Source organism: Epinephelus lanceolatus, chromosome 20, assembly GCF_041903045.1.
Source record: "Epinephelus lanceolatus isolate andai-2023 chromosome 20, ASM4190304v1, whole genome shotgun sequence".
In the NCBI taxonomy this organism is placed as follows: domain Eukaryota; kingdom Metazoa; phylum Chordata; class Actinopteri; order Perciformes; family Serranidae; genus Epinephelus; species Epinephelus lanceolatus.
The window spans coordinates 25,254,516-25,267,626 of NC_135753.1; the positions used below are offsets into that span (position 1 = coordinate 25,254,516).

Here is a 13,111-nt window from a genome sequence, read left to right on the forward strand (position 1 = left end):
AAGGTCATTAAGGCATTTTCAGTATTTCCTCTCAATTAGGCCATTGTAACTGCAGCCCTCCTGCCTCACTCAAAGGTCCCTTTAACACCTGCAGCTAATCCAGAATGCTCAAACCAGTCTTCACTTTTCCTGATAGCTTTGAAGTTATTTTAAGATCTCGCTGATAATTCTAAAGCACAGTGTGATTTAGCTCCTGGCTACATTACTGACCTTTTCACTCTCTTTGAATCTGAGCACATCTTGGCGTCCTCTGTCGAGACCCCTCCTGTGATGAAGTTACTTCTTGCATGTCCCTGATTCAATCATCAATTAATTACATTTCAAACCCCCCATCGCTCACGGGATTCTTGTTTTTTATCGATATAGTCATCTTCACAATTACACTTGTTGGTCCAAGCTTTGGCTGACACAATATCAGATTTTCACTACACTATCATCATGGCCAAAAGAGCTTCTGTTTTATCCCAGTCTTGGCAAATGAATTACACTTAAAATATGAGTGTAGGGAGGTGGAGTCTGTGACTGTAAGTGTAGAGAATCGTACAAAAAGAGCAATTACACCTAATGGATAGTGAAAAGGCAACCAGATGGTGGATGACAAAGCGAGAAGAGTAAGGCACAGAAGTGATTAAGGAGGTGCTTAATTACTTACATGAAATTATCATATGTGTATTATGTGTACCACCTCTGCTCCGATCTACTCATCACTGGATTGTGAAACGGTTTTGCCACGCTGCAGATCAATCAAAATACCGAAGCATCAACAGCTAGAGCTCCACAGCACACATATGTATCCATGACACACTTACTATCTCCTTGGCAACGGAGTGGTCCGACAGTGAGCCTGGCCTCAGACCCCGGTCTGTTGGTGTCACCCACGGCAACCTGGCTGACTGGCAGGTGTTCTTTATACACCAAGAGACCAGAATCTTCTCTCCTGTAAGACGAGATGAAAGAAACACTCAGACAGAAGATCCTCACCTTGCTGTGTAATTAAATCTGAAATTTCTGCATCCTTTGCTGTTTGGAAACCTTTTTGTACTTTGCACATTTGTCATTATATGGCGACAGTATTCATAACCTCCGAGTGTAATTCCTTGGCTTTGACGGAATACTCGTAGTGTGTTTATGTGCAGCATTTACAGCAGACAAAGAAAGGTCATTATGACATGAAGGAGGAAAGGCTAATGCTGAAAATGAAATACGTCTCCTTGTATGGGAGGCAGAGGAAACTATGTTACTTATGTTACAAAAGTATGCCTATATGCCGTTAGATGCTAACTACATTTAATAAGTATAACTAAATGTAATTAGTGTTTTGACTGGCGTTGTCTGTAAATATGTTTGGAACTACGTGTGGATATAAACTGACATGAGCAGCGGTACGTCTAAAGTAATAAGGAAGAAATATGGAGGTGGTTACAGACATAATTGCAATATGACACATAATCAGTTTGCCCATATGCATGTGGGTTTACAACTGTACAAAATTATATTTCATTTACTTCATGTTGCTTGCTATTTTTTCTTTTAGATTATTTCTTTATATGAATATTCTACATTTGTCCATTTTCTCTTAATATTAGTGTTATATAAATACTTTAAAGTTTTTGTGACTATTGTGTGGATTAAAAACTCAGTAAACATATTAATAATAAAATAAAATAATGATAATTCAATTCCTTTTGTTGTCACTGTAAATGAATGCAATGGAATTAAACGCACAGAATAAAATGGAACTTGTTTAAAAGTAATAAAATACTAATAAAGGAGGGGATAAAATATCATTCATTCATACTCTAAACACACACACACACACACACACACACACACACACACAGTGCACATACACACAAGCAGTGCCAACATATACCGTGAACATAAATTAAAGTTAAAATTATTTGCTTGTAAAATAAATAAATGAATAAAGTAATTGCACACAATGTAAGTATAAACATTAAAGGGACATTGTGAAACATTTTTAGTTGTTTATTGGCAAAAATCGATGTCTGCATTCATAAATATGTCATCATCGGTGTATTATTACCTCCATCAATAATGTGACCTATTCTCGTAAAGGGAAAATTTCGGATTTGTTTGTACATTGTGCGGGTAAGTCGTCTGGGAGATTCCATAACGTTTCGGCATCTTGAGAATACACCCGCCAGCAAGGGACATACAGCACCGCCTTCGGCATTTTGGTTGAGAGCCAGGCCAGAGCTGCGTGACTGAGGAGCAAGAGGTGCTTCACTACTACCCCGGCTCTACTGCAGCATAACAAAGTCCCGCTCTTTGAGCATAATGCAGGATCATGCATATGCAGCATCACGGGAGACGGAATCCTCGGCGCCAAGAAAGCGCAAAAGGGAATCAAAAAGGCAACGTGATCAGCGAATTCAAAAAACGAGGGTCAACATCGGGTAGCCTTTCCCAGGTGAAAAGAGCTGCTGAAGGAGAAAGGTAATGCAATCACAAGCCAGTGCTGCTGTTAGCCACTGTTAGCGGCGCTAACAGCTGTTAGTGGCGCAGTGATGCGGGGAGAGGGATGAGGTGTGTGAGGTTGAGCCACTTGTCAGCTGTCAAAAGACAAGACGTGACTGGTTTGTTTAGAAAAAAAGCACATAGGTCAGTATGCATGTTTCATAAACTCGGCATTACATAACAAAAATGGCCAAAGGATGGAATATAAAATCAATAAATAATAAATAAATAACTTGTTGCAGTCCATTGATGGATGTATGGATGGGCTGATATTAAAGCAATCTATAGTTGATAGGGAGAGTGAATCAACAAAATCGAACAATCAGAGGAATGAAATTAATCAAAACAAATTATACATATGTAAAACTATTGATTGCTTTTTCCTGCTTTTACATTCACTAGTTGACTGACAGTGCCATAATAATACTTTAAACAAATATCTACATCACAGGCTTTGAAGTGGGAATGAGTTTGAGTGTGAAATGTTATAAATTCTTAACAGAACTGTTTAATTTTAACCGTTCGTTATTCATTGCCATCAAGAAATAAAACAGTAAGATCTACATTATGGCTTTGTATACGCTTTGTGTACCCATGTATGTGTGTGTACATACATACGTGAGTATGTGTGTTCCTATGTACTGCCAAAAATATGGGTAATGAGTGGAAATAGAGTTATATGGGTAATATTTCATAAACGCACTCAGCCAAACAATGAGACATTAATGCATACATTATTAATGGAGAGAACCAGACAGAGTAAGACTTATTTGTAATCTCATCAGTTTTAGAGATGAAGAGGGAGACATGAAAGTAAATGAAATCTCTCCTTCTTGCTAACACTCAGTAATTACTCACAGACAGACATACAGTATGTACACACATGCACGCACGCACGCACACACCCACAGACAGGGACACAATTGGTTTAATGAGAATATCCATCAGCTGGCTAAAGGAGCTTTGAAACACAAACTGTTGGTTCTGGAGGCAAACATGCCTCTTAAATAAACGCATCACTGATGATGGCATTCATCATTCAGTCACTTTGAAGTTAGACACCTCATCAGACTGTCCGGCTGAGGCAGGCTCTGAGCTGACAGATTAATGCAAACCTTAGCATTAGCAGTGCGGGCGATTTTACGTACTCTCACCACAGTGAAATTGTCCCATCAAAGAAAATCCATGACATATTTCACTTTGAAGTTGAGTTGATACAGCAACACAATCACTGTTGCCCTATCAGCTGCGCTCTTTCAGGCACTATGTTATTTGTGGGGGTTATGGCAAAACTGTGAGATATTTTTATATGTAAATGTCAACCAAAATTAAAGTCTCTGTAACAGAACATGTATTTATGAAGAGTATTGTAATAAGCACTTAATATGCTGACCTTTAAATTTTCATTTTAAAGTGAGATTATTTTTGAAACAGTTGCACATCTGAGGTACGGTGCTTCAAAAAACATTTGATACTGTTAAAATCAAAGTTTAAGCAGCTCCTGTGACCAGCTGAGACAATCTGTGGGTGGGCTGAAGAACAAACACTCTTGGATCCCTGAAGAACCTTTGAACAAGGCATTTAACTCCTAACTGTTCCACTGGAGCTGCTTGGTGGCTGATAGTAAGTGGTGCTGGTAATACTGGGCAGATCCCAGTGGGGAGAATCTTTACTTCAAACATTTAATTCAGGTAATTAAAAAGCATAAGTGTCTTTGTTGAAATGTCCACGCATTATTGATTGTAATTACAGTAATTGACCGTTCACTAAGCCCCATCCCACTTGGTTACTGTTGCTATGCATATCAAGTTTTGCACTCGAGCACTGCATGTGTGCACTTTGCACTAAATGTGGCATATAGACAAAAGAAGCCTCTGATTTCTAGTTGATGACTGTAGATTTCACTGAAATTAAAACTGTCATCAGCAGATTTAATCTACTCTCATGCTGTGTCTCAATTTGCTTTCTTCCGTACTTACACTTGCAATTTTGAGTGCGTAAGTGCATTCACATTGACAATTATGGCTGAATGCAGTGCACTATGAGTACTTGGATGGTGTACTCATAACTAGGCCCTGACTAAGAATTTTCCTAGCTGGCCAACAGTCGTCATTTAGGGCCATTAGTCGACTAGCCACCCACATGTTTATGATATTAATGTAATTATTAAATGATATATTTTGGGCGGGGCAACACAATGGTTTGAGTTGAAGGTGTGAGAAAGAATAGTATCAGTAACATTGTTAACACTGTGCTACATTACAGAGAAATACAAAACCGTACTAATGAACCTTCATTAATATAGGCCTATATTTTATCTACAAGTGCACGTCACATACTGAGCGAGCCGCCTGTTAATGACGCTGTGGGCTAATGGGCATGTAGCTACTTCCATGTTTCAGATGATACGTCATGTTTGTAGTCGACCAATGAAGATGAGTTTAAATATCACCTTGGGTTCGTCCTTCACCTTCTCAAAATGATCCCACACTTTGGATTTCCTGCCTGACATGTTATTAACTAGCCTGTGGAAAAACTGCAGGTCCATGACTTTTGTCTGACTGCTGAGCGTGGCCACTTCCCGTGTCTGTCCTTTCAAATTAAATTCCCTAATGGTCCAGTCATATAGAATTAGATGTTTTTTGACAAGGAGCAGCTTCGAATAGAGTTTCATGTTTCTTGTGGGTTTTCTTCTGTGACTAAGCGACCAACGAAATCTTGCTGATTAAGTCGACTAACATTTGGTCAACTATTAGGGGACAGCACTACACTAACAATCACAAAGTTCAGTGCGGAATGCTGGACATTTCTCACCCTCAAGGTGTCGTCATCTTGGCTACGTAGCAGAAGAGGAGGGACCACCAAACATGACAAAATGGTGGTCGAGGAAGCAGTGGTGTTTGCGGTTGCTCTGGTGAACCAGCAAACAAGCCGATGGATATTTTGGTGGGTGACAATCATGGTCAAATGTTGGCAGTTATGCTCCGTCCGGTTGCAATTTTCCACTGCTATCGTAATTTCTAAATGCACAACAGCCATGTTTGATTTGAGAAAACACTACACTGTTGAAATACTCGCACTACGCAAGTAAGTACACATTGCAGTGGAAGCATCCGACTTGAGACATATCAGTCTCAGGCTGACTTAAAAATGCACTTGATGCCTATGACATTGTGCTAAAAGACAGAAGCTAAAGCTACATATCCCAGACAAAAAGTCTGCTTTCCCACCAGCTTATGAACCATGAAAGAGAAATAGAGATAAAGAAGTAGTGCTGCTCTTGTATTGCAAGGTAGAGCTAGTTAGATGTAGTATTAAGGTACAGTGTTGACAAATAAAAACACTGTCACATTGTGTACTATAAAAGCATACTTGGATAAGAAGTAAAATAACAACAGTTTCGAACAATATGTTACGAGAGAAAAGCCTTTGAGGATAAAGACTAAGCATTGTGTTTGAGGAACCTAACACTAATTTGGTAAACGGCTTTGGCTCTTAGACAGTATATGTGCCATAGAGCCTCTGATAACCCAGACGCACTGTAGCGTTAGTGATAGGGCAAATCTGTGAAACTGAAGTGGGATGGATACAGCTGGGTGCTTAAAGGAGCATTAAGCAGAATGCACAGCAGAATGATGCAAATAACAGATGTGCTGACTCGGCTGTATGAACGTCCCCGCATGACCCGCTATGCTCTGCTGCAGCGGGTGGACCGGGTGTGACTGAGAACTTTTCACTGGCAGCTGTTTCTGCAGACTTTAATTAAAGTCAATGCATAACCGAAACTGTAGAGAAGTTAATCAATACGATACAAATTGTTTGTGCTCCTGCTGAACTTTTACGTGACAGTCTGACTTACCATTGTTTATGGTCGGCATCGCAGTTGCAGTCATACTTGGGGTCAGTGCAGTTCCTGTCGATGCCACAGGCACATTTCTGGATGCCGGGCCCTGAGCCTCCCCAGTAGAAGTGCTTCTCGCTGCCCCGACCTACCCACCAAGTGTAGGGGGTCCCATCTGGGAAGCAAACACAAAAACACACAAAATATATAAGTTCCTTCCAAGAAAAACAACAGTCATGTCCCCACTGGTTTCGAGCTAAATACAACATGTTCACTGTTTCCCTTCCGGAAAACACAAACTTTTGTGGAGGCAATTAAGTTGTGTTACTAAACTGTCCAAACTCCTTCCCATTGTAAGTGATTAATTGTTAAATCATTCACTGTTTGAGGCTTTTGTCGCATTAATGTGATTTATATTGACAGCAAGCAGCTGCATGGTGAATGTAATTCATTTGCTCAACATGTTTTACACAGCTGGATGGTAAATGCCTTTGAGACAGGCAGGCACACTTAGTCATAGATCACACCTGTGATTTTAGAGATCTGCTAAAACACAGACTCAGCGCTGCATTTACATTTATCTTTTGCATTGTTATGTGCCAATCAGTGTTTATATAAGTGTCTCCGTGAACGTAGGCTCCTCTGAGCACATCTGTTGACACACAAACACCTCTTTGTGTGCCTGTGAGCGTGCATGTGTGTGTGTTTTAATGAGTGGGTAAAAGGTGAAGGATCACCGCTTTTCAATAAGAAATGTAATATTGTTTTCTTTGCCTTGGATAACGTATTCTGGCAGGAGACAGTAAATAGGTAGAGAGATAGGTGTAAATATTTTGGTGCCTGGAAATACATCACAACAACAGCAGGGATAATGAAACAATATTACATTTCCCTCTTTATTCAAGGAAAATAAGCTGCATTGTCAATATCGCTTTGTCAAATTCTTTCTGAGACAATGAAATCTCCTGAGCCACATTCTTTACAGGAGGGGATTGAAGCTGACTTTTGATGCAGCACAATTGCATTGAGAGGTGTGATATACTGTATTGTATTATTACACTTTTTTATAATCCGAACTGGAGCTAAACTCCAGGTGGAAGCTGCAGGTGTGTCTGTGTGTGCTTATATATATATATATATATATATATTTTGTGTGTGTGTGTGTGTTTGGCCTTGGTGACCTGTGGGTTTTATTGTCTTCATAAAGAGAATTAGCCTCATCTCTCTTCAGACAAGCCATTGTCAATAGGATTAACACTGCCTGCTCAAGAGACCTCACAATCCTCTTCCTTTGTGTGGACACATATGTGCGTTTGAGTGTGTGTGTGTGTGTGCTGGGGTACTTCTATACAAGTGAGAACCAAGTTTGAAATTAAGACCTTCACAGATAGGTCAGTGAGGTCCCCAACCACAGCCAACTAAGCTAAGCCCCAGCCACTTGAAACGCCATCATCTTGCCCCACAGCCTAATTAGTGAGTGTCATGCCATCGTCCTTGAAGACGGTCTGCAGCTACTTTTCAAAGTGAAAGGCAAGTTATGTTGCCTATAGAGCCTCATTTCCACCAAGCAGTCTGGCTCAGTTCAGTCCAGTTCATTAAACATTAGAATGCTTATTTTTTGTTAGAAAGCAAAGATGTTTAATGGCTGGACTTGGCAACTCTCTCCAACTCGTCCTTCTTGTTGATGGCGTAAGAGTTTGATGATCCCTTAGCTGCACTGATCAGCTCATCAGCCAGGCACTCGGCAATGATCTTGATGCTCCTGAAAGCAGCCTCTCTTGCTCCTGTACACAGCAGCCAGATGGCCTGGTTGACTCTGCCGAGAGGCGACGAGTCAACAGCCTGCCTCCTGATGGCACCAGCATGACCAACACGGGAGGGGTCCTCACAGGGTCTGCTGTTCATGATGGCGTTCACCAAGACCTGGAGGGGATTCTCTCCTGTCAGCAGGTGGTTGATCTTAAAGGCCTGCTTGACGATGCGCACGGTCATCATCTTCTTGCCGTTGCTGTGGTCATGCATCATCATGGAGCTGGTAAGACGCTCCACGATGGGGCACTGGCGTAACATCCTCCAGAGTGTGGCAGGTACTTGGCGTACTTCTCTTTCACAGGAATGTAATCCTGCAGGGAGATGTCATTGATCTGGACATCGTCAGTGCTCCACTTGCCGAAGAGCTTGATCTCCAGAGACTCAGCCACAGCTGGGGCAGTCTCCCATTCAGTCACTGTGTCTGCTGTTCTGTACCACACTTCTCTGAGACGGAAATAAAGGAAAACTTATTTTTGTATGTCCATCATCAAAAGTTGTGGATGGTACCAATATAACTATAACTGTTCTATTTCGTTGTTTTTTCATCACCCCAATGTTAAGGTATCTAGCACACTGATGTGATAATAAAAGGCAGAGCTAGAAACTTAACAGTCCATTGGTTGGTCAAGAGAGAATCGTCACTCTTGCTCAACAAGGACTTAATGCACCAATGCTCTACTTTTAATATCCCATCAATACTCTAACTCTAATAACTCCATATGCTTTTTGGTTCTGGAAATGTTGGCTTCTAGTTTTGCAGTCTGCAAGATGCAGACGTTCCTCTGCATTGCCCCTGAAGGGGAAATACAGCAAGAGCTGGATGGAGCAGGGATACAGCTATCTGGTAACAACCCTGCCTACTACTGTCTGTGGTGGAAACAATTAATAGTTCTAGTGGTTTAGGTACATGCCCATACGGGTTTTGTACTGGTCCTAAGAGCACTATGCTTAAAGTGTTTGGGGGAAATGCGGCTTAGGTGTTGTATAACTATAAGACTACATTGTAGGTGGATGATAAGTGATGTTGTAGGCCACTACTTTGACGTAGATGGCCTCTTGCACTCCTCTTTCGAACCATCTGTCTTCTCTGGTCAGGATGTGAACATTGCTGTCCTTGAAAAAATGGCCCTGGCTGCAACTCCACACCAGTCCATTAGAACTGAAGAAGAGTCATGGATGACAGGCATAACGTCTTCAAGAATCTCAAGCAAGTCCAGTTGCCTATGACATAGCATTTAAGATTACCATGACCTGGATGACTGAGAATCTCCACCGACATCTTTAGGACAAACCGATCGCTATGTGATCAAAGCAATCCCCCATCATCAGTGAAAACGTTCCAGCATCAACACCAACAGATGCTATATTGTGTATTCAAGTACTTTCTACAAGGTAGCTTTTTCTATGCATTTTAGCCTTTCGTCCAAATGCAAATTGTGTTTTAGGTCACTGAAAATTGAACTTTTGTGAAAACTTTTTTTTGGGATGAAGATGTTTGGAAACACTGTTTTCTGTATGGACGTGTCTACAGGATTTTTTTTTTTTTTCATCGCATGACTGGCCTGCATCTTTATCTTTGCTTGTCTTTAGGGTTAAGGTTACATTGCTGCCTGTTGATTTGACATGCTCTTGACAGCGCCTCAGTTGTGTTTTTGGATGTTTTCATTTGGGCAGGGATTTCTTTAAAACATTGCTGGTATGAACAGGATTTTTTTAGAACAAAAAAACATTTCAAAAAACACCCATGTATGTGTGGACTAGGCCTTTACGCTCTTGTGTGTCACTCCAGCTGGCACAAACTCTATAAATACAAAATGGCATAAATACATAAACAGATAAATAAATAACAGACTGTCACACTGAGAATTGAGTTTTAACGTGGGCACATTGGTGTGGTCAGACTTGTGATGTGGCACATCCACTTACGAGTCACACTGAAATGACAACAGTCAGCCTGTCTTGTGTGTGAGCCAAAGGGCACCAAGTAAACAGAGGCATTCAGTGTGAAACAGTGAGTTAATGTCCCAAAAGCTCAAAGTCTCATTCCCTCACTTTCTGCTTGGCCTCTCACTGACCCTGCCATGTCATAACACACCCGATTTGAGTCTTCACTCTTCTAAGCTTTTTAGACAGGTGGGGAGCGAGTTGAATAAGACTGTTTACGTAGAAAAATTCCAACTTGATCCTTTTCATAACCTATTTTTCAGGATGAGTAATGGAAGAAGACAGAGGAGAGGAGAGAGCAGAGGAGAGAAGTGGTGTAGGAGTAACAGCAGGGCATCAGGTGGAATGGGAGCTATGTATTGTGCCAGTTAAAGTCTCCTGTGTGATTCAGTTCAAGCTCTGCCAAAACAAACAACTGAGGAGTGGAGAGTGAGGAAGAGGGTGGAGGGGGAGATGAGAGAACGACAGCATGGATGGATGGAGATAGGAGAGATGGAATCATACTGGCAGAGAGTTCATATGGAGAGCCGCAGAGAGAGGGCACTGCCAAGATGAGGCTCGGCAGCATGTTTGTATGTGTGTGAGAGTGCATGTCTGAGAAGGAGTGTGTGTGTTTGGGTGTACTTAATTCCTGGCTTTAAAAAGCAGGTGCACAGTAATTATCAGAAGTCCCACTAGAGTAAGATTCTTCTTAAGAGCGGTAGCTGTGTGTGTGTAGTTTAAAGCAACATTACATCGGGCAGAAAGAAGACAGAAGAGGCTTTTCTGGGTTGAATTTGATGAAATACTGGAGGAGTCATCATGGGGCAGAAGAATAAAAACTGTTAATGATGGAGCAAGGGATTAACTGGTGAAAAACAGACTTTTGTAAAATGAAAGCAGTGAAAGAGTCAGATGTATGTCTTGTCCTGAGGACTGTAGCACTGCTCTGTTGCACCACAATAACAGATAATTCCAGTTAATTACAACTTCAGTCACATTCACTAAGTGTTGACCATCATTGTGGACAGAATAATGTTGCACTTATCAAGATGATTGCTACAATCTGGTAAGACAGTGACACTGCTAAAAACAAGTCAGATGGGGCATCAAGCACAACCTGCTATTGATCATACAGGTTTTAAACCGACTGTAGCCAGCATTATTTGAAAGAGAAGAAAAAGGAGAATTGTAAAATAATTGTGCGAACTTTTCATCACAGTTTCTAGACCAGTGATTCTCAAATGGTGTGTTGCAGCACACTGGGGTGCCGTGATGCCAATCCAGGTGTGCTGTGGGATTTTGAAACAAATTATTATTGCAATATTTAACTGGGCCTATACAAAAAGCTATGAATGAATCTCTTATTGACTGTATCAGTATGTTATGTGCGCCGTAGTATGTTATCTAGCTAAAAAATGTCATTTAATTTAATTGAATAAAAAGAAACCTTCACAGGGAACCTATTTGTTGCCATTTTGCATGTGGGAATTACAGGTGTGTGACACATCAGAGTCCCTGATTGGCCCCCAGAATGAGGGATGATAACAATTAAAAGGAGAAAGCCATGAGTGGGACAATTAATCACTTTATTGTATGGCGCAAATTACAACAAAGCACCAGCGAAGATGACCTGTCATATTTTTTCCTATTTTTACTGTCTTTTGTTGTGATACGAGTGCTAACGCATGTTATGGAAGCTATTGTGCACAGATATAAATACAGATGTACCCTGACATTTTTGGCTGGCCCTTTGGTGTGCCTTGGGCAGAAAAAGTTTGAAAACCACTGTTCCAGACCAACTTTGACCTTCTGCACTTGCCGGAGTTTTGTGCACACACATGTCCTGTGCCTTGAGAAATTATCTTCTGTATTCGGGGTTCTCATTCACATTCATTTATTTGTGGCAGCTTGCCATAATGTTTGGATTTGCTGCCACATATTCATTTTCTATTTTTGGAGCTACCATTCTGCAATTCAGAGCACCACACTCTTAGAGCACAGAGCTACTCTGGGGACAGACGGAGCAGGAAAATGCCAGGAGCAGTGAAAGTTAAACTTAAGAGTGCATTGATTATTAAAGAGACAGAACAATAGCGTTCTTATTTAAGTCTTGTCCATCATTCTTTCAACCGACTTCAGAGGAAACCAGCTGTGTTTCCATGGAAACCACGCACCCCCGAGTCCAGTGCTGGGTCTAAAAGTTTGCTTTTACTCGCCTCTGCAGCAGCTGCTCCTCTAATGTAATCCATTGATCGGCTCTGAACAGCTCTGATCGATCTGTCCACAAAATGATTGAGCGATGAATTCTCCACCCTGCAACTCAAACTCAACAAACTGCTGCTGAAAAAAAAAATGCCTGTGCTGCATTCAGAGACCCCCCACCAACACACACACACACAGAAAGCTTGCTGAATCATCCCTCTCTGTGGAAAACCACTGCCACACATTGTAATTCTGCGGGAACACTGTCTGATTTTGCCTCTATATAAAGTGGTTTAAATACTCTAGCTTATCATCTGTTTGTCTCACTCCTTGTGTTTTATGTCCTGGCAAACTTTATTGTAGTGATGTTACAGTATTCTTATTCCCAGGTCTCGGCAACTACTTTGATAAGTAAAATGTTATAATCACTGACAGACACAGCAGCCTAAATGATGTAAATAAGACCCACGTTTTAATAAACCACAACTATCCATTAACCTCAAAGGATGAATAAATTAAAACACTCCAAGCAGAATTTTCTTGTCCGTATCATCTTTATAATCTTAACATCCCTTCCTTATCACCCCTCCTTGCTCTCTCACAACCAAATCCCCCAACACACATGTTAAATGTTCACAGGAGAGGAGAAAACAGGCATGACGGATTGATAAGGCCTGGAGTTGTGTTCTTCCACTGTCCTCGGGGACAGCCACACAACACTGCTTATTGTGATGGCTTTATCTATCTGTTATTTCAGCATCACACCTACAGACACACTCACCTATTTATCTCTCCTCTTATCCAGAGAGGTTAATGTCTACATCTTCATCATGTCTGCTGTATTTTGCA

The 13,111-nt window shown here is 41.1% G+C and overlaps 1 protein-coding gene and 1 pseudogene across 2 annotated transcripts in view; both read right to left on the reverse strand.

Annotated features, from left to right (window-relative positions):
• Positions 1 to 13,111, reverse strand: part of cntnap2a (contactin associated protein 2a) — a 465,407-nt gene that overhangs the window by 82,551 nt on the left and 369,745 nt on the right. For both annotated transcript variants that reach the window (XM_033639118.2, XM_033639119.2), the window contains exons 16-17: positions 6,341 to 6,497; positions 810 to 937 (exon numbers count right to left, since the gene is read on the reverse strand). In XM_033639118.2, the coding sequence (XP_033495009.1) occupies positions 810 to 937; positions 6,341 to 6,497 (285 nt within the window). The remainder of the gene's footprint in view (positions 1 to 809; positions 938 to 6,340; positions 6,498 to 13,111) is intronic.
• LOC117265024 (small ribosomal subunit protein uS7 pseudogene) lies at positions 7,945 to 9,413 on the reverse strand (annotated as a pseudogene).